Consider the following 27,550-nt stretch of genomic DNA (forward strand, 5'->3'; position numbering starts at 1 on the left):
CAAACTTATTACGCACATAAAAATCTACAGACTTTTTCTGCAGTCATAAAAATATGTCCAACAGACATTGGTGTGTTCTCATTGTATAATGCTAATAACGTGTTATCTAAGCTGTTCTTTTCTGCTCTAACCGTGTAGGAAATGAAATACCCTGTAGTTAGTATAATTTCCAGGCTTTCCTGTTCTAAAGTGACTTGAGGATATTAAATGAATGCTGGTTAGTATGGATATGGAGTGTACTAGTAAATTAAATTGTGAAATTAAAAATAGAGAATCAATTTAGGTATTATGTGCCTCAGGCTTTGTCTGGGACTCATGGGAGCACGTTGTATGAAATTATTTCTATGAAATAATAAGTTAGAAGCAACACAGCATAGGTAAAACATGTTGATACAGATAGTGGATTATAGTGTATACATACATTTTGTATTATATATATATATATAAATATATATATATATATAAATATATATATATAAATATAAATATATATATATATAATATATATATATATATATATATATATATATATATATATATATATATATATATATATATATATATATATATCACGGTGAAAATAGATGAACAAAGAGATAGATAGATAGATAGATAGATAGATAGATAGATAGATAGATAAACAGATCAGTAGTTAGATAGATAGATTGATAGACAGACAGACAGACAGATAGATAGATAGATAGATAGTCAGGTCGATAGATCGATACATAGATATAGACAAACAAAACAGACAGACAAACAAATAAACAAACAGACAAGACAGACAGACAGCTATTGAGATAATATCCCAGAATGCTTGTAAATACATGAAATGACATCTACTATATCTTCAAGCATTTCTTTCACTGTCTCAGTCATGGTACTATTTACTTCATTCCAAGGCTTTCCTGTCCTATGCAACCACTACCCATGATTGTTATTAAGATGTATCTATTTCACCTAAAAAACAAACAAATAAACATATACCCTAGGTTATAAAACAATTCATAATGTCCACTATTGGAATATTGGACATTATCATGAAGACACCCTACACATCTCTGTTAAAGGTCACCTCGGGATGACCTTGGGTAACCTTTGACCCCTATAAAGTTAATTATGTCTAGACATTAAAACCAATAGAGCACATCAGCAGGATACTGATGTGGGCCATGATGTGCAGTAGAGACATCCATAATGATTACCACTAAGTGTCAATTGTTTATTTTATATGCTGTCATTAAAATAGACTGTGACACAGCAGTCATACAGGTGATTCTGTAATAACATTGAATGATGTATTCATCCTGGAGGCTACAGCAGTGCAGTATTTATTTAAAGTGTTATTTTGATTGGGTAACTGGGGTGGTTATAAGTATGGTTCATTGAGGTCTAGGGACTGTTATATTCCACACAGCTTGTATTAAGGTAGTTTTCATTTTATCAAGTGAACCTCCAGGAATTGAATGCTGGTCTTTCATTCTATGATCTGGCCATGTGATAACCATGTGGTTGACATGTGACAGCCATGATTTGAAACCATAAATCCTTGATAGATACATAGTTGGAAGATACATGTTGACAGGGCACATGTAATATAATGGCATGTGTATGTGTACATGTATGGCATGTCAGGCTTGCCACAGATAAATAGATCTAAATCTAATCTTTAGGAAATTAGCTGCTCTATAAGCTTAGATTTAGAGAATTAGATCAAATCTTAGTTTTAGAGAAACATCTAATCTAAGCTTTACAAATTAGCTCTGTTCTCAGATTATGAGCTGTATGGAGATAGTATGCATAGTGTAATCAAATCTGCAATGAAAGCTGTGCTTATATTTATTTTGTGTCAGTTCACAGGTGTTAGTTACTTAATGAATACAGTCACCTATCCCTACTGAATTCAACCTGTACCTAGTATGGTTGTTATGGCAATCAAATTTTACAGTGATTGATCTTTCATTTACAAATACAATGTACTATTGGTACTATAATAGTGACTGTAATACATCTATACCATTCACAGTGAAGGCTTGTGATTTGATGTAGGATTTCTATTTTTCTGGTGCCAACATTTCTTGCGGGCATGCAAAGAAAGCACCTATACTATAGGTAGAAAGGAAATTGATATCGGCACAGATACCTTGTACATTGAATTGAATTTTGATGTAGCCCAAAGACTTGTCTAGCTGTCTACACCAATCTATTGGAGCAGAGGGCTTCTTGAGAAAGTAACACAAGACAAGTCTCTGGGCTAGGGTTGATGCAAAACTCTGAATCATATCGTTTATTTTACAGTGTGAAAATGGCCACTATTAGATTGAATGGTATCCGTATAAACTGAAAGCAAATGTCTGACTTTAATTTAAGGTCAGGGTCATCTAAAGGTTGGCAAGGTCATGCCGGCTTTTAGAAAACTTTAATACCATGTGTTTCCTGTGACTTAGACTAGAGTATGGGTTTAAAGGTCAAGGTCAGCTAAAAAATTGTCAAGGAAAATGTTGAATCCAGTGTTTCTTCAAATAATTCAGTGTTCCTTTGAAGTAATTTACAAAATTTCCTGATTTGATTATAGAATGATGTGGTTTAATTAATGTCTGTACCTTGTAGTTGTACCTGAGTATGTTACTTTATAGTATTTACATTGTGTTGTATAGATTATTTTAATTGATTTTTTTTTGGAATAATTGAGTGTAACTGCAGTTTTATCTGTATGTGCAGTAGTGGTGGTTTATTGTAAATTGTAACATTCAGAGCTTGAATTTAACGTCAATGCTTGATTGTCCATCCATCCATCCATCCATCCATCCATCCATCCATCCATCCATCCATCCATCCAACCATCCATCCAACCATCCATCCAACCATCCATCCATCCATCCATCCACCCATCCATCCATCCATCCATCCATCCAACCATCCATCCACCCATCCATCCAACCATCCACCCATCCATCCATCCAGCCAGCCAGTCAGCCAGCTAGCCAACCATCCATCCATCCATCCATCCATCCATCCATTCATCCAGCCAGTCAGCCAGTCATCCAGCCAGCCAGTCATCCAGCCAGCCAACCATCCATCTATCCATCCATCCATCCATCCATCCAACCATCCATCCATCCATCCATCCATCCATCCATCCATCCAGTCAGCCAGTCATCCATCCATCCAGCCAGCCAGCCAGCCAGTCAGCCAGCTAGCGAGCCAGACAGCCAGACAGCCAGTCATTCATTAACACATGATGAATGTTTTCCTGCCTTTTACCATATACTTCATATTCATACATATTTGATAAAAATCTAAATACCACTCAATAGTTGGAAGAAATTGGATTTCCACCTGAGTAGCTGTTAGTTATCATGATGTTGCTGCTAATATCTGTTTCCTCTGAGGTGAAATTTTAATGAATTTAACATATGCTCTGTTCACTGCTCTTATAGAAACCAGTAACAATAAAAACCAACACAATTATAGTCTATTACTCTTGAGAGTGGAAATTAAGTCACACTTTTTAGAAGCAACATATTTTAACCCTTCGGAACTGAAGTATATGTTTTCCTGTATTTTCAATATATTTGTATTTTGAAGTATAATTTTGTATAATTTTATCACACTACGCTATAATTGGATTGCATAGGCTAACATTAATGGTAATATACTAGTGTTTGACTTACATTTTAATGATGACATTGTACCTTAGTGAAAAGCATTGTTGACGTTTCAATACCTGTATAATCTGGTTGATTGTGGTTAGTTCTTGTTAAAACCCAGCTTTTTGCTAAAATGTTATTTCCTTCTTCAGGCTCGTTATAAACAGTAAAGGTGGACATACATTTCCTATCAAATAATACCTGGATTTAGTGCAAACCAGACACCTTCCACTACTACCAGTCCCATACCTGTCTAGAAGAAATGATTTCAAATCTTATTAATGGATATTCCATCAAAATTAAATTCCTACCAGTGATCTTTTAAAATTTTTGCCAGAGCAATCCCTGAATTAACTGAATATTAGGGAAGCATCATCCAGTACAGCTTTTAAACAGTTCTTTAGACAAACCTTGGATGTCATGTTAATTGTTCAATATGCTTTAATATTAAATTAGACAGTGGAGAGGAACTATCTATGGTTGCTACCAACTTTAGTATTTACGTATCGGTGTGTGTGTGTGGTAATCCCATTGGGATGTTTACACAGTATTCTACAGATACAGATACCCTATATATTGGTGAGAAAGAATTCTACTTCACCCCTACTAAAGAGAAAAGCCCTACTAAAGAACAGTTTAGGGTAACTTTCAGCAATGGTATAAATGTGATAAATATTTTAATGGAGTGTAAACTGGATAAATTGAAGTACAGTAATCATACCTCACTACTAGTACAATAAGTTGAATAACTGTGAAATTGTAAGTTGACCCATTGCAAATTTAGCACTTAAAAGTTGAACTGCTTATAAATTAGTGATCAAATCTGATTGGTTTATTGTTATATCAAAGGTCATTGTGTCCGTGACAACCAGGTCAATCACACTTTGGCAATTTGCCAATGGTACCATATTGACTAAGGAAAGCCAGGTCAGCATTTATAAAAAAAAAAGTGTAAATATTTCATTTAACATTAATATCATAAAACTGAAACTGTAAAGCTATGGACATAGTTTGATGACGTTATCACAGAAATTTGTGACGTGTCCCGTTCACGTTCACATAAAACGTGTAGCCAAATCTGTCTAAGATCATGAAACTGAAGCTGTAAAACTATGGACACAGTTTGATGACGTCATCACAGAAATTCGTGACATGTCCTGTTCACGTTCACGTAAAACGTGTCGCCAAATCTGTCTAATATCATGAAACTGAAGCTGTAAAATTATGGACACAGTTTGATAAAATGTAATTATTCCTGCATGTACATAATGATATAATACCAGTTTACAGTCATAATTTTGTAAGGAACCCTGACTGTGATAAAATAGGCATGGTAGGTTTAAACCCATGTACATAGACTGACTGGTATTGGTATATTTGTGTTGCAGTATTACAAATGTATGTCAGTTAGTACAGCTACATCCCTGGATAAATTGAACTACAGATGCTACACTATAGCAATTTATAATCTGATAAAACATAAATAATTTTTGAAAACAAACAAAAGAGAATAAAAAAATGCAGTGCGTACTGACTAAAAATGGATGTATGCAGAAATTTATTAATAATCAGTTTATAATTATTAAGGTTGTATATATATTATGTTCAATCGCTAATATCCCAACTGAGCTATATTTTAAAGTTATATAAAAATGTTATCACCCCAACTGAGCCATATTTTAAAGTTATATAAAAATGTTGTTACCCCAACTGAGCCATATTTTAAAGTTATATAAAAATTTTATCACCCAGCTGACCATATTTGTTAATTATTAAATGAATATAATCAAATAATTATGATAGCTAGAAAAATTATAGACCAATCTGACATGGTTATTTTATGAATTGACATTGTGCATTTGTGCCATACAAATCTAAAAAAAAATTATATTCCTTAGAAAGATATGTTTTCCTGACCAAAAGATGATAGAAAAATATTGCTGTTACATATATTTAACAATTGTAGATATAAGCTGCTTATGTTATGTCATAACTCATGATACATTTGACATTGAGATATCAATGCATTGCATACAAGTATATGTCATACATATACAGAGTCTAATATACAACAACGTCTCTCAAATGATTTTCTTCAGAGATGTATGTTTCTGGCCAAAAGACCAGTCTTATGGTAGGAAAGGATGGCTGATTAGTTAATGCATTAATATCACAGACACGCATATTTGTACATGTCTGTGATATGTCTGACATTGAGATACCATTGCCATACAAGTATAGGTGACTGGTCATACATATATACAGTAAAATACAACAAAATCTCTCAAATTATTTTCTTCATAGATGTATTTTTCTGGCCAAAAAGATTAGTCTTATGGTGGGAAAGGATGGCTGATTAGATATACCCTGTATTTAAGGCATTAATACAAGTTCTTTATATCAGACACGCATGTAGTTCCTGATAAGTCTGACATTGAGATACCATTGCAGTTCAACTCAAGGTCATACCTATTCTCTTGGTATAGTTACTATACAAAGTCTCAAAGGGATTTTTTCTGACCAAAAAGACCAGTCTCATGATGGAAAATTGCTGTTACATACATCTAACCACTGTAGATCGACAGTCTGCCTGTATCAGGCCATGGAATTAAGTGGGTGATAATGACATACACATACTAATATTTCGTGATTAAGTCTGACATTGAGATACCATTGCAGTACAACTATTAGGTCATAGGTCATGCATGATGTACACAGTTCTAGTCCAACAATACAAAGTTTTTAAAGACAAGTCTTATGGTGTAAAAAGATTACCGGTTACATACATCTAACCCTATACACAAGCTGCCTGTATCGGACAGAGTTCATGATCAGTCTGACATTGAGATAGCGTTATAACACAGCTATAGATCATGTACATACTCAGTACTAACCAGACAGTCTCAACAATTATTTTATTTTGATAGAGATTTATTTTTTTCTAAGACCCGTCTTTCTAGTTTGATGTAAAAGCATTGCTGGTCTATGTCTAACCTCAGACCACGATTCTTTCATTGGTCTGAAGTGTAACCCTATACATACAAGCTGTCCATATTACCAGACATAGTTCACTAGAAATCTGACGGGAATACCATTGTGTAATCAACTGTATAGATCTAGCATGGTATTACTCTTCAAGTAGCATTACTAGGGTAATTGTTGGTAAGGGGCTATTGTAAGTGGCAGTCAGATAACACAACCACTACTAGTCTTTGTTATATCTATTGTAGAAGTCAGATAATAAAATCCCGTACATGCATAGTGTTAACAATGAAATAACCTATTCTAGATGCCATAGATGATCACATTGACCTAGGATTGACCTCTTTCCTTGCACGTAAACTTTTTAAAGGTCGTGTCATCTCTGTAAAGGTCATGCCATCTCCATGCTGATACAGAAGAACTGTTTAATTAAAGAATGCAAGGATGAATAGTCAAGATTTTTAAGTTGCTGTCCTTTTTCACACTTAAAATCATGTTGTATTGTATATTTTTATTTAAGTAGGTAAAATCATGGATGTTGGAGAGAGTGTATGGTAAAACTACCAAAGTTTAATACCAGGGTTAGCTGTAACTAAGATTGTAGAAATTGTGCTATTCAATTTATAGGAACTGTGTTAGATGTAGAATTTCATTTCTCTCTGTCACAGTGGTTCTTGTTTTCACTAGCCCCATCTACACAACACTAAAGATCCTACCTGAGGCAGGACTAAGGATAGCTTGAATAGATTGATGTGGGTGAACATTGGTATGCAAAACAAGAACCAGGCATCATGTGTAGTGATTTGAAGTGTGTGTACGTCACACATTAACCATCAAATGTCAGTGGATATAAATGTTTAATGTATTACCTATCAGGTCTTTTCAGCCATACAATACTTGCATGTAGCATACAGTATAAAACATAGTCTTTCCTTTATCATTAGTCTAAACGTACAATATAATGCATGATAGATGGTTCAATAACTCTGATTGCACCCTAGTCTAGAAACTATACATGTGGGTTCATTTTCCTATGATCGCTCTCTCAATGTATAGTCAAATGGACAAACTCTACTGAAAATCTAGCAAAATCTCCTGCTTGGGAAAGAGTAAATAATGCATGCCAGTTTGACCTCATGTCTGTAGAATTTAGGAACAGTCAGTCTTTCTTTGTCAGATTGCGTAATCAAGTTACACAGTGTGTAACTGTGAGAGTTAAATTAAAAAAGTCACTTTCACTTTTAAAGATATATAAATAGACTGTCAGTATTTACTGTTGATAAATACCACCATCCTGTATATTCAATAGAAAATATTGATGCAGACACTATGTACGTACATGTTAGCTGTCAAGTTATTGATAAAACTATATACTCAGCTCAAAGGTCATACAAGGTCATTTAATATACTTTATAACATCAATACTCTGTGGTGTGTTTGATACTAACAAATCGATTTCATATTGATTGTACATATCATACTGAAGTAGTTATTCTGTATATTTACATCACTTCAACAATGTTTAGCAGATACATAATAGGCTAGTATTTAGGTATAGAACTACAAGGTTTGCCCGGATAAAAGTAGTGGGCTGTGTTTTATGCCTTGATAGTAGGTCATCACCTAAGTTGCATACTTGTAACAACCTTTAGGTTGCCTAGCAACACACATACAACCCAGCAGATGCTGTTACAACTTTTATGTTAAGTCCTTAATTACCCAAGGTTGTACCAGTAAGATATATATAGTTCTTATTATATGGTAACGTATTTTAATTTCCGTAATATGTCGTGTACTTGGTATTATGTACTACATGTAACCTTACCTTGGTATTTTCATTTTAATAAATGTCATTTCCGTTTTAGTGTCCTGATAATTTGAAGCTTTATTCGTAGGATCTCTTTTTTTATGATTACCTTCTTATTAAACTTAAAAATAGAAATCCAAGAAGACTAGACACATTTTCAGTGAACTGACAGAATAGTGAGTGTACAATAATGGACTAATTGTATAATAAATACACAAAATAGCAGTTCCTCAACTGCACTTAAAAAAAAATAATTCCAGCTTAGTGTAAGTATCCATATATTGACAATCTCATTATAACATAGCCTAGATTCTCACTTGTCTATATACATGAATATGTCATCATTATTTCTCTTCAGTACAAACTAATTACCGGTATCCACAGATAACATGATTCCAAGTTAATATGGAAATATGTTCCCTCTAACACTAGTACATATGTTACATTAGATTAACTTTATACTGAGGTACAACTGTAAGTTGTATATAACGTTTTTACAAGTTTGCAACAATGTATTAAATAATATGATATATTATATGAATCAATTATTAAAAGTTAGCCATGCTTGTATATTATATAATCTAGTGACATTACAGTATAAAACATAAAACTATAAAATATTAATGTTTTTTCTTCTCATTTCTCTATAGGTATGAATGCTGCTGTACGTGCTATAGCCAGAATGGGTATATATGTTGGATTCAGAGTTTACTGTATCCATGAGGTAAGAAGATATGACTGTGTGTGTGTGTGTGTGTGTGTGTGTGTGTGTGTGTGTGTGTGTGTGTGTGTGTGTGTGTGTGTGTGTGTGTGTGTGTGTGTGTGTGTGTGTGTGTGTGTGTGTGTGTGTGTGTGTGTGTGTGTGTGTGTGTGCTTACCCAGATGAATTCCACCATGATGTTACAGCCCGTTTCATGTTAGTGTTCACTGGCTCTGTTTGATACAACCATATAGAAACCAATAGGAAACTGTACATACTACACTTTAAGATATCAAGATTGAATGAATACAATTTTTAGTTACATTTTATCTAATGAAATGAACCATTGTGCAACCTTATAGACATCAAAGCAGTGGTGTCTGCTTGTCTGCATGTAGTTGCAGTGTGTTTAAATGGTATATGTCAGTCAAACTATCTGTGGCAAGATATTGTAATCTGAAAGTGTAGAATGTGCAGTTTCTTATTTGTTTCTGCATGGTTGTATCAAACGGCATCGCCCAGAAGGAGCCAGTGAACACTAATGTGAAATGGACTGTACATCTATAACAATATCCACACAGTTGTATTCTGCATATAATGAGGCACTTAACAATGTGTTACAGAATGTATTACAATATTGGGAACTCCTTGTAACAAATAGAAACTGTTTTATGTGGGTGAGAAATGTTGCACAGTTGTGACCTATGACCTCAGCTGAATAAAGAAAAATATTGGGAAATAATAGAATTATATTTCTGTAGGCTTCATTAAAGAAAATATTGGGAAAAGTAATGGTACTTTGAACATTTGTTTTGTCTCATATTTTGAGCACTGATTTCTCAAGTATAATTTATGACATATCAGGGAAAAAAAATGAGTTTTCATTGTTACTGTGAGTTCATAGTTCCTCAGTTTGCAACATTTGTGATGTTTGAATTACGCCTGTTGTCATGAGTAACACAATATAATGCATATTTTAAGTTCTCACTTTTGCTGTGTGTTTATTAGACTGTAGAGTATGTCCAATTTTTCATCCCTGTCAGATTTCTAAATAGTTGATAGCGTGACATAAACATCATATCTTATAGACTACTTGATACTAGAAAATTTTGCAATTTTACAGACTAATTTTTATGAAATACCAGACTAGTACATTATGGCTATGTACAAGAAGGCATTTTAGTCACTACTTATTTTTGCGATTGTGTTTCTAGCGAACTATTAGTGAAAATAAGTCTAGTGAAAATTTCAAGGTTTACAGTATGTCTAGTTTTAAAATACATAGTTTGCACAGCTTGTGACATTTCAATGACACCTGTTGCCATGAATAACACAATGTACCTGGGGGACTGTATAGTCTATGTTCTTGCTTTTGCTAGTTTTCTCAGTTTGTGCAATTTATGATATTGTAAATATTTTTATTTCACATTTTTAGGGTTACCAGGGAATGATAGATGGTGGTAAAAACATCCGTGAGATGAACTGGGCTGATGTGTCAGGTATTATCCAGTTGGTGAGTCTTTTAGAATGACATCATTCTCTCCTGGATCAATCATATTTCAGTAAAACTTATGATGGAATGACCATGTTGTCATGACAACACAGGTGTGGTGTAAAAGTGGTTCCTATCGAAGACATATAGTCAAAATTCAAAATTTCTATATTTCATTAATTCTCAGTACCTGCAATTGAATATTACTGCCTAGGCACATCAAAATATTAATGAACATTCGATTTCTTGGCCGACACCATGACTTCTGCTCCTTTGTGCTTCACATGCATTACTGTAGGCAAGCATGAGAATAAGTCAACATTCTTCTTCTATTTTGACCCTCTAGCATGAGGTAAAAAGTTACTGCAGGTAGCAAGAATTGTCACGTCATAAACCTGTATGTTTGAAAGATGATTGAATATCAGAGTTTATGTTTTTCAGTGGGGTGGGGTGGCATGATTCTCACAAACCAGGGCTGTTATTTCTTGCGCATACTGCACGTTTTGGACGATGCCATAAAAGAGGCGGTGGTTTGCGACGATGGGGGTGGTGGTATGAATATAACTGAAATATATGGCTTTTCAAGCTATGTAGTATAATGCAATATTAGGCAATACAGGTATGCAAGAACAGTATTGTACCAAAATGTAACTACCAAAAGTATACACACACACACACACACACACCAATGCCAGTATTATCACGATATGTATATAACAATGCCTGTGCTTACACATCATTTACAGTAAAATTTAATGCTGAATTTATTCCCAGGGAGGCACTGTGATCGGAAGCGCCAGATGTCAAGGTTTTAGAGATAGAGAAGGACGTAAAAAAGCTTGTTTAAACCTTGTAAGACGTGGTATTAGTAATCTGGTGGTGATTGGTGGCGATGGAAGTCTGACTGGTGCTAACTGTTTTAAGAAGGAGTGGGGAGAATTGGTAGCAGAACTCAAAACAGATGGTATGTAGTATGCACAGTGTGTATTATTAGAATTTATCTCTTACAACATATTGGTATGTCTTCAGACACTGCTATTGAAGGCAGACAAGTCTGTATGTGATGGTGATGTCTGTACTGGTGTTATAGAGTTATTACAAAAAACTTATCTCTCAGAAGTTATTGGAGTAGTTTATACAGTACATTAGGCTACCCAGCCCCCTTGTACAATATGAAAATAAATATAAAAATAAATGTACGGAAAAGGAATAGAACGTTATAAGCGAAATCAACATTACAGAAGCTAGAAGTTATTAGAGTGCCTTCCTTGATGTCTGGAATTGCTAAGGAAGGTAGACAGGTTCTAGGTCTAGTAATGATATATCAAAGATATATTTGATCTGCCAAGGTATGAACCGGAGTTTCACCTCCAAATTATGACAATTAAGAAAATTAAATTTAAATTTCACCTGCTATGTTAATATTTATACAGTGGTATAAGCTAGTGTCTTATCTAACTCTACTGCAATCATATAATGTGAGCTGACCTGTATTTTACCCCATGTCTATACCAATCAATCATTCTATTCAGCTGTGATACTGGATTTAATTGGATTTTAGGGAAGATTATTTTCAATTCCCAAGGGCTGCTTCTGAGGTTTGATTCCTTAAATTATGGTGAAATGAATAGAAAAAAACTGCAATAACTGTTTTGTACTATTGGCATTCAAAAACACTGTCAAAATCACTAAATGTATAAATATTGTACCAGTGTATAGGAATGTATCTTTACCAATTGTCATTCTTCACCAAAATTACTGATAAGTGATGAAACATAACAATAACATTCTTAGAGCTTGTTTTGAAAGTATTTATTTTTTGCCTAAAAAGTGATTCTGGCAGTGATTGTGTTTGTAATTTTTACTCTTTATTTGTAAAGTTTGAAAGACATATACACACATACATGCACAGACAGACACAGACACAGGCACAGACATACGTACGTACGTACGTACGTACGTACATACATACATACGTAGACAGACAGACAGACAGACAGACAGACAGACAGACACACACACACACACACACAAGAATTCTTGATATTATTCTCACTAGCAGTCGTGTCCATTTATTAAATTTTGAAAATCATATTAATTATTCATGTCAAACATTCGATACTGTATGTGCCATTTACATATGTTGTATTCACTAAACCCTGCCAGGCAACACAACATATCAGTGCAGATACATTCAATTATTAATGTGAAAAAAAGAAGATATGGTATTTTGAAAATGACAAGGCTTACCTGGGGATGGCAAGAGAAAGAAACTTTACCGAACACCTATGTATTATGTAGCATTGCTAAGTGAACCTTATCTGATCTATATGATCAGTTCCTCTTTTTTGTAGCGATTGCCATTATTTGGACAGCTAATACACATAGAATCTTCAAACAGGTTACAACTACAGATTGGATATGCAGTAGAAAATTTGATTAACATTTGAAATTGACTAACAAAATTGAGTTATTCCTGTGATATTAAATGTCAAATGTCAAAATATATCTATTATTTCGTTATGAAAGTGAAATTTTAATTATCTTGATTTGCTAATTTTAGTTATAATAAAGTTCAGAAATTCAAACAGCTGCTGATCTTTCATTTAAGGTCAAGTGTGTACTATAAATAACCATCTTGATGACAAATATTACAATCACCTCTACATACACTACATAGCATACATTTAGACCTCTGATCCTTGTAACTATGCAGTACATGTGTACTTGTAAGAGCATATATCTTTACAAATAACTCTGACATTTTGATAAGCTTTCATTCTTTTATATTACTTTCTAATTTGCAATTTGAGGAGAATAACAAATATTTGTCCGAGCCAAAATTATAAAAATGATGTAGTGTTTTTAACTAATTATATTTTCAAATGTATGAATAAACTACTATATACATGCACTTAGAAATGGTACAAGTCAATTCACATATCAACCAGGGTACTACATGTACAATGCTTTTGTTTCAGCAAACCTTTATTCGCTGTCTAGATTTATTGCATACTATTTATATGAATAGGCGTAGATTGAGTTATTGTAAATCTCACGACTGTAATACTTTTTCATAAATCTCCACCAGAAATGTGCATGTGTTTTACATATGCGATGTGCAGTTTTTGGTTTCTAGTGCAAACCTGTGTTGATTCCCTTAGTTAAAGCTCAACTATAATTGTAATGTAGTCTCTCGAGAATGTAAGGTAGAATGACAAGACATAGTCTACATGTAGTGTATGGTAGAATGACAAGACATAGTCTACATGTAGTGTATGGTAAATTCACAAGACATAGTCTACATGCTACACATGGTTGAGAATTGATACTCTTTGTGATAGCACTAGATTCCACAAGACAGGACACTACCATCAATAGTAACATCAATACAATAGTATTAGTAACTACATTTGTGTGTTCTGTATTATTTGTATTTAGCTATAAAGGTTTTGAATTAGGAGAGTGTACACCCTTGAAGTATATACAACTGATGTAATTCATTTGAGATGCTAAGCCAAACTGAGTTAGGTATAATGATAGAGGGAATGTGGTTAAATATATTTATTTTGCCGCATGAAAAATTTAGGATGTGTCAGGGCATACTTTAGTTTGGTGGACAGTGCAATGGGAAAGTAGACACTACCTGTAAATATCTCATCCAGTCTCTCGATCAGTTCATTGTATTAAGTGCAACAGCTGAATATAGAAATATGATAACTCATAAAGAATGTTAGTGAGACTTAGCTAGAATAGCTCTCGTATGTATTTAGCTAAAATAAATCCATTGCCTACAACTACAATACTGTGTACATCATCATTATATAGCCTGTTCTCCACCTGTACTAATTATCTCCAGTTTAGAATGTAGTATTCTTTACTAGGCATCAGCTATGGGTAACATTTATCCCTTTGGCTGCAACTAGAGTAGCAATGTACTGCAGAGATTTGATATCCAATTTGTAAATAAGCAATGAGATACATGTGGTAGCATCTTGAATAATCTCTACGCATTCACAATACATGATGCATAGATTTGCCACAAAATCTTGACTAGAATCAGATTTGAAAATTTGAATGTCTGCATGGATTACAATGTTATTCTTTCAATATTTATTGGATGTGGAAATGTAGAATAAAGTAGAATACTTAATAATTATAGTAGTTTTCAGTGTATTTTTTTTATCCAAACATTGTTCCCCTGGAAGGAAATAAATATTGATGGAGTTTTTCTTTTATATATAGGTCTGATAAATGAGGTTGATGTTAGAAAATGCAGTCATTTGAATATTGTTGGCATGGTAAGTACAGTTTGCATTTATATCAATAATATATCTATTCATGCAGTGATTTTATACTCCCCTGGAAGTATAAAGGACCATTATGTCATTAGTACTTTAGCTTTGAGCATAGACCTCCCTGTGTGTGGAGGGTCTATCCTTTGAGTTACTAAGGTAGATACCAACTAAAACTATTGTCACGACATGCTGATACAACAGTGATAAGCTGTGGAATGGATGTTGGTTTAATTATAGTCTCAGTAGGGTGACTCTCTGAAAGCTAGTTCAATATACTCGTAGTAAGCTGTTCTGGAACTTCCAATGTTTACACTACCTTGATGATTAGATTGCAGAACAGAGGAACTGCTATCACCCACTTGTGTAATACAATGAACAACAACAGTTTTAGTTTGTATCTATCTTAGTAAATCAGAGCCTTGATTACCATAGTTATTTAAGCCTGTAGTATAGGTATACATAATAATAATTGTAAAGTGTTTTAACTTTAAGCAGTATGGGAAAGTGCAAAATAAAATTTACATTATTATTACATTTAGAATTTATTATGTAAAGCATGTAAATGAGAGAAAATACTGACACAGTGATATGTAATGTGGGAACTTACTCTTGTAAGTTGAAACAGACATAAATACTTTGATGCTGAATTCATTGTCATACGTGTACATAAAATTGGAAATTGATTTTTTTTCAATTTCAGTCATAATTGATTGATAAATGACTTTTCTATTCAAGCAACTCACAGTGAACCATTCAATTAGATAACAAGTGTACTAGTGTAGCTATATTGAAGCTCTCATATGCATATAAAATATTTGATTTAATAAAAAAAAAAAGAGAGTAGAAAAGATAAAAAATGAAAAGAAAACAAGTCAAACTCAAACTAAAGGCAGACATACTGTAGCCATTCCTTGATGTATGATAAATCACAATTCTATCTATAACAATTTGTGTCATGCAGATACCTGGTACAACAAATCTGCTCTTGTGAAGCACTGCATGTGTCAGTTAAAAACAAACTCATAGTTTAACCGATTGGAAAATACATCATGCGTTGTAAAAATCAGTGTATGGAAACTGATTGCTTCCGGCTAAATTACACCTAACTAGACAGTTGCTAGGAGATTCATTCTCATCTTCTCTCTTGACATTTAAGGAGAAAGCTTTTCACTGCAAATAAACCTCCACAGAGTCTGCACTTTGTAGAATTACAGACATGTCTACAGTAATAAATCATTGTATGGTAACATTGTAAGTTTTCTGTCACGGCTTGTAGTCTACATGATTCATTCAATATCTGATGACAGCTTCTGAAAGTAGAGAGTATACATAGGGGACTGGTATATTCAGAAATGATTTTAAACCTTTTATCAATGTTGTCTGTTAAAAGCTAGACTAATTCCTCAACTATGCTGAAAGGGAAATATATAATTATTCTGTGTATACTTAGCTGTAAATCGCTCTACAGTTATATAATCACTTCATTTTGGTTGTCAAAAAGATGTCACTTTTAATTTATTTCCCTTACCGAAAGTTCCTAAAGCATTCCTAAAAGATTATTACTATAAGATCTTATCATATTTTGGCCCCTTTCTTAAACGAATACTTTACAATTCCTACAGGAATTAGGATAGTCCTAAAGGAATCTTTTAGGACAGTCCTGTAGGAACGATCAGTCCTATAGGAATCCTATAGGAATATTATAGGTCTTATAGGAATCCTATAAGAATACTATAGACTATTTCCGTAAGGGTTGTGATGAAATGCTGTATTTTGGTTGGCATAATAGCTCTATGCAATGCTGTGTGATTGACTCTCTCTTCAATCACCATCCTACTGTGTTCAGCAATAAAGGTGCTCTTACCTTAGGGCAAGCAAAACAACAATCTCAAACCAAAACTTGCCAAATGATTGACGATGATCAATGTTATGTAGTCTTCTGGCATACACTCCCTGTTTTAGCTGTAAGTTACGGTATATGCTATGTACAGTCTTCTGGTGAACACTCCCTGTTTTAGCTGTAAGTTACGGTATATGCTATGTAGAGTCTTCTGGCATACACTCCCTGTTTCAACTGTATATTGCTAGATATTGAAACAGTGGTCTAAGAATAATCCAAACATATAAAATAAACTTTGTCCCACAATTGTTAAATTTCCCATTTTAAAGGTAGACTTTTCATGATATTTATGTACCAGCATTATCACTGATTGTCTTGTGTACGGATAGAACCTTGTGATAATTGAGTTTAAGTTTGTTATAAACTATTCTAACTGTTGGCTCTATAGGTTGGTTCTATTGATAATGATTTCTGTGGTACTGATATGACCATTGGTACAGACTCAGCTCTACACAGAATCATTGAAGCAGTGGATGCTATCAGTACAACGGCTCAAAGGTAAGACTTTTATTTCTCCCAGGAGACTGTTGTTATGGTAACACATCAACATGATGATAAATCTTACTATGTTTAGTTGAAGTATGACAGCTAGACAGTACAGTGAAGAGATTTACATGAAGTATACAGTGAACTTATCTTAATACAGGAAGTATACAGTGAACATATCTTAATACAGGAAGTATACAGTGAACATATCTTAACACATGAAGTATACAGTGAAGAGATCTTAACACAGGAAGTATATAGTGAACATATCTTAACACAGGAAGTATACAGTGACCAGATCTTAATATAAAGGAAGTATACAGTGAACAGATTTTAAAGAATGAGAGCTGATAAAAGAGATAAATTGTTTCTTAGGGGTACACCATTCGATGTGAGGCGAGGGGGGGAGGGGGGGCTTGGTAGATTGCTGGAGAGTCATTATTTTTTTCCCCACCTGCTTGCCTGAGAATTATTTTTTTTCTCCTTCGCCTATGCTGGCAACTTTTTTTTTTCTTTGCTTCTTTGAGATATCCGGATTTTTTTTTACATCAATGTTGAACACCTACATTTGTTGCCACAATTTTCTGTTTGGTTTTCGCACACGATAATATAGAGAGTAAAAAGATGCTGTTCTATCACACACATATTATATTTAGAAAACTACATATTTCATACGTTTGATTTTCAATTACATAAACATCATTGGCAGTTTTTATGCCATGGTATGGTGACACACTGAAAATACAAATCGGAAACTTGATTGATGAGCTCAAACATTCAGATAGACCGGTCAGTTTCTCCAGCTTGGGGGGTGGGGGGGGGGGGGGTGGGGGGTGGGGGGTGTCAGTGTTTTTTTCCATTTAGGCAATTTTTAGGTTATTATGTACAGTAGTTTGTTAGAATGCATACAGAGCTTGTTTCTAGGCATATGTTTCACCTATTGGTGATATTTCTATGTTGTTAGAGTACTTCTTGTTAGCTATTGTTGTGATGTATGTTGTTCATATGGTTTAGGCAATAAACACAATTGACAATAGGATCATTTGTTAGCATGCATAGTCTGTTTCAATGCGTATGTTTCAGCTACTTGGTAAATTCATATTTGCTTATATATCCTGAAAACCCTTATCTGATACCAGAATACAAAATTTGATTTTAAACAGAAATGCTTGTTTCATTTCAAGACTAAAGTAGCACTCCATTCATCAATACTAATCATTTATCTTTAGCTGTAAGGGTTTGGACTTTACAGGCAGACTATTATAAATTGGTATACATGTAAGGTGACTTCTAATGCCATTCAAGTCATGCATTGACATTAACATGTAAGGTGACTTCTAATGCCATTCAAGGCATGCATTGACGTTAACATGTAAGATGACTTTTATGCCATTTGAGGCACGCATCAACATTAACATACATGTAGAGTACAGAATAATGTTGAAGTAAAATGTTTGTAAAGTTAGATTGTGTCAAAGATTCATTCAGATTAAGATGTGATGATGGCGAGCTTTGATACACTTCATTTAGTAAATTCTTGTATTTATGTCCATCTTTTTCATTTGTTTGTTCTTTTAGATGTTAAACTATTTTGACAAATAGCTTACTATGTTCAACCATTGATAGTCATCTTTCTAGACAATTTAATGACTATTTGCTGTTTCTTATATGCCAATAATGTATCATATTATTGTGTATATTATTCCAGTCATCAGAGAACCTTCGTCTTAGAAGTTATGGGTCGGCATTGTGGATATCTTGCCCTGGTAGCTGGACTAGCGTGTGGTGCTGATTGGATTTTAATCCCAGAGTGGCCTCCAGAAGATGGTTGGGAAGAACATCTCTGTGATAAACTTAGTCAGGTAAGTTGTCATATTAGATTACAATATAGATGATAAAACTGCTAATACTAGCTTTATAGTTTATATTTTGGCAAAATGTATTAGACTCACCTTCTTGTACTTAGTTTACTTGTATATTTATCTGACTGTCTTTTTTTGTACTTTTGTTCAAGTGTATTCTCAATGTAGAAAGAGACATGTCAATGAGATAATGGTTAGATATATTGAGTATTGCTGATTGACAGTAAAGCTGTGTCTATTAGTGTTAAAATCTTTTACTCAGACATTCTGACACTGTACCTATTACCGAACAGCGTTATCACAGATGTTAATGTATTGGTGAAAATCCATTCTGATTTTATCAGAATTCTTAGGTCCTTGTCTCCTTGTTAATCTCACAGTGAGTTCCTTGTTATGTTGATTCACTGCATTCAGCTGATGTATAATGCAATAACTTTATGACATGTCTACAGATTAAGTCTGATTAGGCATTACTAATGCACAATGCATGATGCTGTACGTACGTAGGAATTAACTGATTAAAACTTGTCAGTTAGTATATTGTTTATGTTGGAAATGTTTGGTTTTGCCTATCTACCTGTCTGTCTGTCTGCCTGCCAATATACCTGTCTGTCTGTCTGCCTGCCTGCCTATCTATCTGTCTGTCTGTCTGTCTGCCTGCCTTTCTACCTGTCTGTCTGCCTGCCTATCTACCTGTCTGTCTGTCTGTCTGTCTGTCTGTCTGTCTGTCTGTCTGTCTATATACCTGCCTGCCTCTGTGTGTGTATGTGTATGTATGTGTGTATGTATACATGTGTGTGTATGTATGTATGTATGTATGTATGTATGTATGTATGTATGTATGTATGTATGTATGTATGTATGTATGTGTGTGTTTTTTATGTATGTACGTACGTACGTATGTATGTATGTATGTGTGTGTGTGTGTGTGTGTCTGTCTGTCTGTCTGTCTGTCTGTATGTGTGTTTGCTTGTCTTTCTGTTTTATGATGACAACTTTTCAAATACAAATGTACTTTACTTGACCAATTGAGTGATTAATGAGAACAGTACTACAGACTTGGAGTAATAAGATATTTCTAATTTGTATATGATTGAAGTCTGTTTTGTATAGGTGAAACACCTCCAATAAATCTGTGTGTACTTGTCATGTACTCTAGACTCAAATTCATATGTACATAACATGTAACATGACGTTAGATCTGACAATATGAATCTTTGTTACAGACCCGTACTATTGGTGGTCGTCTTAACATTGTTATTGTTGCTGAAGGTGCTATTGACAAACATGGTAATGCTATTACTACGGAGTATGTCAGAAAGGTAAGATTGTGTATTCTAGCACTTGAGGTCACACATCATGCCACTTGAGGTCACACATCCTGGCACTTGAGGTCACACATCCTGGCACTTGAGATCACACATCCTGGCACTTGAGGTCACACATCCTGGCACTTGAGATCACACATCCTGATACTTTGGGTCATACACCTGGTATTTTAAACTGTTCTTTGATTCTCAAACTTTTACTTTTGTTAAAAGATGTAAGGTAGCGTACTACTACTAGTAAATTGTCAAATTCATTCTTAAATTAAATTGTGAGCACATATCATCATAACACAAAATACATGAAATTTTGTGAAATGGATTTCAAAAATTCACAAAACATGACATTTCATTAATTTTATGAAAAATTCACCACGTGTCACACAAAAAGGATAAGAATGTGATTGTCAGTTTTTATCATCTTCTGATCAATGGGTACAGAAATGTCATTACTTTATAATACTATTCTACTCATTTGCTGTCAACTAAATGCCACCATGACAAGATTATTCTGGCCCAAACATTAAAATTTGGAATTCTGTTTGTTTGTTTGTTTCAGTTGTTGGTGACTCGTATCAGTCATGACACTCGTATAACAGTACTGGGACATGTACAGAGAGGAGGAAGTCCATCCGCTTTTGATCGTATCTTGGTAAGTTACCATATCTGGAAAAAACAAAACATTTAAAAGCCATGCAAGCTGAGTATATTATTTTTCACTCAAGTGAAAATATTTACATGAAACCTCGATGAAATTTATGTTAATGACGATGCATGCTTTCTATGGCATTGCAATAGGGAACTTGCAAACCCGCCATGTTGAATGTTGCATCATGGGAAATGTGATAATAAATACTAATCAAATAATATTGTAAAAAAATATTGTTACATTGTTTTTAACCTCAAGTAATCAATTCATAATCACCCTGACCATTGTAGGGGGTTTATTTTATCGGTAGCTCCAGATTAGGTATTATGATAACTACAGATAATCCCATAGTCCTTTGCATCTGAGCATGCTCAGTCTGGATTGCAAGGTCCCTATTGTCTTCTGGCATTGTTACAACAGTTTATTGCAAAGTAGGGATTTCCTGAACATTTGTGATGTGTATCATAAAATATGTCATTGGATTGTTTATAAAATATATCTTGATACCAGGTTTCAGAGGTGGCTAAGTATGCACCAGTAAAAAAAATACCTTATAAATATGCAGCATAAATTGTGCTCAAACATGTGTGAACTCAGCCTGTGTCCCTTTAATTGGACTGTGCATAAGAGAATAGAATCTTCACTATTCTCAAGTTTGGTATTTTTTCAAAATGCTGTATTTTACTCAGTTTAGCATTAGGGACAAGTGTGAGGTTCACATGAATCTTAGATTTCTCTTTGAACTCTGAGTATATGTATATCATAGTCTTGTGATTTCATTATTTGTGTACATCTTCCACTAATCCTGCATGGCGAATCAAACTATCTTTGCAAGTCAGTGACCAATATGACTAAATTAAAGTGGGAAAATGACTTAGTTTTCATTTGATCCTGTAGGCATCACGTATGGGAGCTGAAGCAGTATTAACTTTACTAGACGCTACACCAAGTACACCAGCCTATGTTGTATCATTAGATGGTAATCAAGCTGTCCGTGTACCTCTCATGGAGTGTGTGGAGAGAGTAAGTCTTACATTTTTTGTGGTATATTATAGAAAGTAAATTTTACATTTCTTTTTAATAATAGTCAAACCTTAAATTTTTTTTCTGGATTTGACAAATCTGATTTTAATACTCTGACAGATATTATAACTTAAGCAATCTTTCATACATGTGTTTTATTCATTATGTATGTAGCTTTCCTTCTAGACTGTCGACATTCGCTTGCGCCTTTTTTTCCTCCGTTTTATCTAAACTCTGATCCGGCGCAACACTAGTCTAATTGCAAACTGATATTGAGGGCCGGCCCTCGACCATTCGGGCCTTCGGCCCTCAATATCAGTTTGCGATTATACTAGTGTTGCGCCGGATCGGAGTTTAGATAAAACGTAGGAAAAAAAGGCGCAAGCGACTGTCGGCAGTCTACTTTCCTTCCTGTAGTTCAACCCCATAATTTTGAAGTGCGCCCTCACTGGCAGTCCTAGTGAGGTTTTGAAACTGACTGTGGTGGCGCACTACTGTTTTCTGACTGTATATAAAATATTTATAGCAATAGGAGTCATTCACAAGTTATAAATGAACAAAAATTTGCTGTTTCTTACAGTTCTTAAATAAGCCAGATTGAGCTATTTTTTCTGTACATTCAGGGATGTATGTTTTGAACAAATCCAGTGTGTGTTTTGTGCAATTACTAACTGTAACTAAATCTTGTTGGTATAGACACAGGCAGTGGCAAAGGCATTAAAGGAAAAAGATTTTGAACTGGCAGCTAAACTAAGAGGAAGGTAATGAAATCTGTAAATTCACCATGTTTATGTATGGGAATTAGAAATGTAGTCAATACATACAACATAATTTGATAATTGAGAACTTTGACTGCAAACTATCAATTTTGTTCACTCTGTGATAGAGGGCGCTGTTTATTATCAACTACAGACTCAGTCTTGTTCACTCTATGATGTGATATTATAATGACAGTATAAACCATGTTTGTGTTTTCCTGTATGTTTTTCTTCACTCTTTGTTCAATGAACACAGTCATCTGAGTACAGTTAACATAGAAATCTATAGAGTCTGTTTTATTCTGCAACTAACACATCACAGTGTATAGAATATTCCAATTAGTTTCAATTCATGGCAGACCCCAGGACAAATGGAATGCCTAACTTTATTGAAAGGGATGTGATTGCTGACATATAGTGACTGATTTCATGTGTCTTTTTTTTCAGATCATTTATGAATAATTTATACACGTATCAGACATTGAGTCATCGTAAACCACCAGATAACGTGTGTTCAGCTGATGGCAAATCATGTCAGGTAAGGATTTGGTATTAAGTACAGTTTACAACGATGAATGGATTTATGATGGTTGAATGGTTAGGGTGGCCAGCTTGGAATCTGAAGGTTGCAGGTTCGAGCCTCGCCCCCACCCCCACCATTTGTTTCTAAATGGCTAAAGTCATTGGGCGAGATTTCAACCATTATTGTGCCTTAGTCAACCCAGTTGTATAATTGGGGACCTGGTAGGATAGAGGTTGCAATGTGAATGTTTTAATCCTATGTGCTTATAAAGGCTGCAATGGATTGTATGTTCCCCAGGGAATTGAAGAAGTATAAAGGGCTGTTGTGCTGATATAGATCCATACCAGGGGTAATAATTGTAAAGTGCTTTGAGTACAGAGTGGGAAAATGCTATATAAAACCAACATTATTATTATTATTATTGTGGCGATCTGTTCTGTAATCAGTCTAGTCAAAAATATCAGAGATATCGTATAAAATGATATTATTGAAGATGTTCTATTCCATATTTGGGCATTTATAGCATTGCTGGGTTTAAATACTCGTCATCATTCTACCCCTCAGAATGTGTACTTTCCTGTATCATGAAATAACACAGTCTCTCTATAAAGTAACGGTATAGTTACATTGCATTTACATATGAACAAGAGAGAATGTATTTTCTTGTTTCTAATATTTCATGAAATTGTTGTGTGAAACTCAACCACAATTGAATACAAGTTTGAAGAGAACCCTGGTTAACAATGAGTGAAGTAATATGGTTCAACCTGAAACTTTTTAATGAATAATTTTATACTATGAACTAAAATCTAACAATACAAAAATGATGAAAATCTAACAACACAAAAATGATGAATAAAGATTGTCACCAAGGATAATACCATCCATAATAATACATCATATCATAGATTGGTATTAACTGGAAAACTGCTTGTACATCATCCAAATATTAGGTTTTTATATTGTAATACGATAATTAATGTATGTATTAATATTTCTTATTTTCTTTATATTTCTTATGCATGTCAACTTTCTATCCCATTCTGATTTCTGTACTCTTGTGTGTCTGTGTGTGTGTGTCATCATCATTCATTCCTCCAATTCATCTCTCTCTAGCCCCAGGTTTGTAGACAATGTTAATCTTTCTGTTATACCCAACTTTGTTTTCATCGTTCAACTAACTACAATGTTTTGTTTTGCTGTTCCATGACACATGGTACTATCTCTCCATTGCACAGAATGTCTATTTGTGTGTAAGATATGACATTCATGCCACACTATCAGTTATCTCTCACAAACATTTACCGTGTGAAAATGCATTATCATGATGGTTTACTGTGGCAAAAATGATTGATCAAGTTTGGAAATTGTTTTCGAAAAGACAACTGAAATTGTACATTAAATTTGTTTGTTATCCAAAGTGTGCTAATAGTCAGATTAGTATATCCAGTGGTTTGTAAATATCAGAATTAACCATTTTAGGTACTGAAATAGAATTTGACCACCTAGCTGTGCTGTAAAAATAACAATAATTTGACCACCTAGGTGTGTCATAAAAATAATAATCATTTGATTTCATCGGTGACTCATTGACTTCCGCTCGACGTGCTACACATACATTACTAGAGGCATTCATGAGAATAAGTTGACCTTGTTCGGTTTTGACACTTTAGCATGGGGTAAAATGCTATTACAAGTGCTGAGAATAAGTCAACCTACCTGTTCTATTTTGACCCTCTAGTACGAGGTCAAATGAGAAAACGTGTACCTTTTTGTTCTATTTTGACACTTTAGCATGGGGTAAAATGTTACTACAAGTATTGAGTCTAGAATTGGTTCACACATACACTACAGGTAGCACAATGTGTTTTGGAACTGGAACATTATAGTTTGGTTGTACTAACTGTTTGCTTAGAGATTGGTGATTGTTTACAAGACAACATGTAATTGCACTTGAATGGTATAATTATGACAAAATGAACATAAATTAACTTACCATGTATAAGGGATGATCATACAATGTAACACAAACTCAATAAATAAACTTCGTTTAGAGGGGAGAGTGTCTGGCATCAATGTGATTGCTGAAATTCATTTTCGTACTTCTAACCAAATTTAGAAAACTTTCACACCTTTGATGATAACAGGTTCTGTATTTACTACCGAGATGTTGATAAGTTGATTAAAATTTACCTCTAAAGTGAGATACAGTGCTGGTTTCATGTTTTTACATCACATCACATGAATGATAGTGGTGTGACCACTACAATTTTCATCATGGTTTACATCATATATAAACATGTCGATGTCGCATTTGTGAACATTCGTTTAAGGGAGGGCGAAGGGAGTTTTGTAATAAATGAATGAAGTTCATGTGACATTTTGCAATCATCCCTAACATTGTGTTGGTTTTAGCAATGTAGTGCAAAAAGCGTAATAGTCTAATTTAGTTCATATCAAAGTGCCTTTAAATGAACAGTATAAGTATAATTGATTGCAACTGTTTGAATATACATGTATACTTTTCAGATATCTTAATAATTGCAATATTAGCTGGTGATTGCGATGAATCCATTTTAATATTTTAATTTGAATAATTGAGTTTGTTGGTTGTTGATTAACCTAGTTTTATATTTTAATTGTTTGTTTTGATAATTGCAATTTGCAATTACTAATTGATTTGAAGTGTTTTGTGTACTTTTTGTCAAATTAAAATAAGTTTTATGTTATGACTGAATAATTAATGTTTTTATAATTGAAGTAGATAATTGCTGATGTCTTTTTAAAAAAAGAATTGAATTTAGACCTGCAGTGTTTTGTTATTTTGTTTGTGATATCTCCTTTCCAGACAGTAACATAACTGAATGATTTGTGGATGTGGGTTGTCATGGTAATTGCTGATAAATATGCTCATGAATGATTAGCCGGAAGTCTTACAACAAATGAATCTTCAGTCTACAATATACTAATGTGGTTGAATTGGTCATGTGTTTGTGTATTACAGTTTTCAATAACTAAATACCAATGTAACATATTGTTTACCTTTGTATTGTCTTGCAGTTGTATTGGAAATAAAAAAAATAAATAAATAAATAATAAAAAAAAAACTACATACCAATGTATTAGTCTGCCCCAAACTGGCTAGTTACTACTGGCGAACTGTGTTAGCGCCCTCACTCAAGCAAAGGCTCAGTGCTTTCGTTTTTTATAGCAAGCCTTGTTTTGGGTAAATATTTGAAATATTCCCAGGCACACCCTCTCTCTTGTGTATTTGGCATGAAAGGAAATGTAACAATGACAACAATGGTGAATGAAAGCTATTTACACAAATGTATTCTTCCATTTAATACTGGTAGTTATTTTTCTCTCCATTTTTTGTCAAATACCAAACAGTCAAGATATATATTTATCCATAAGTGTTTTCGCAGAAAACATTACATTAAGTTGGTGCTGGTTGAATCGGTGCTGTTGAGTTGGTGCTGAGTTAGCTAAATCAAAACAGTAAAGCGGAATTATTATATTACATGTACTAATGATATAGTCTATAATGCAACCAGTTTTGCTTGTATACTAACACTTTCTTGATCTCATAAACTTGAATTTCATATTATTAGTTGTTGCAATTTTGTGATTTCAGAGTGGTTTCCAAATCGCCGTAATGAACATAGGAGCCCCAGCTGCTGGTATGAATGCTGCAGTCAGATCCTGTGTCCGTGCATCTCTGTTCAAAGGATATGGCGTGTACGGTATCTTTGATGGATTTGAAGGCTTACTAGAGGATCAGGTAAAATATCAAATTAATCAATTTATTCCTTAATTTGTTCACATATTTATAGTGATAACAGAATAGAATGAAATTATTAAACTCAAATGTTCGATGTCAAACTTGCTTGATATCAACAGCCATACTTTGACTGTAAAGTTGTAATTATAGTTTACAGTTTTGACTTGTACAGTTTGTAATGCAAGTCCAGTATTTCATCACCCATTTATAAATTAAAGTATCTTCTATTCCAGTCATTAAAGACATCATCAATCTTTAAAAACCTGTGAATACTTCTGATCCTTTGACTAAATAAATATGATAAGGCCATT

General features: G+C 33.9%; 1 protein-coding gene across 6 annotated transcripts in view; it reads left to right on the forward strand.

Moving 5' to 3' along the window:
- Positions 1-27,550, forward strand: part of LOC144444712 (ATP-dependent 6-phosphofructokinase, muscle type-like) — a 54,743-nt gene that overhangs the window by 4,632 nt on the left and 22,561 nt on the right. For all 6 annotated transcript variants that reach the window (XM_078134232.1, XM_078134233.1, XM_078134235.1 and 3 more), the window contains exons 2-13: positions 9,090-9,163; positions 10,575-10,652; positions 11,406-11,595; positions 14,877-14,932; positions 17,218-17,327; positions 19,024-19,177; positions 20,404-20,499; positions 21,062-21,154; positions 22,049-22,174; positions 22,871-22,935; positions 23,380-23,470; positions 27,093-27,239. In XM_078134232.1, the coding sequence (XP_077990358.1) occupies positions 9,090-9,163; positions 10,575-10,652; positions 11,406-11,595; positions 14,877-14,932; positions 17,218-17,327; positions 19,024-19,177; positions 20,404-20,499; positions 21,062-21,154; positions 22,049-22,174; positions 22,871-22,935; positions 23,380-23,470; positions 27,093-27,239 (1,280 nt within the window). The remainder of the gene's footprint in view (positions 1-9,089; positions 9,164-10,574; positions 10,653-11,405; positions 11,596-14,876; positions 14,933-17,217; positions 17,328-19,023; positions 19,178-20,403; positions 20,500-21,061; positions 21,155-22,048; positions 22,175-22,870; positions 22,936-23,379; positions 23,471-27,092; positions 27,240-27,550) is intronic.

This window comes from Glandiceps talaboti, chromosome 13, assembly GCF_964340395.1.
Source record: "Glandiceps talaboti chromosome 13, keGlaTala1.1, whole genome shotgun sequence".
Lineage (NCBI taxonomy): Eukaryota > Metazoa > Hemichordata > Enteropneusta > Spengelidae > Glandiceps > Glandiceps talaboti.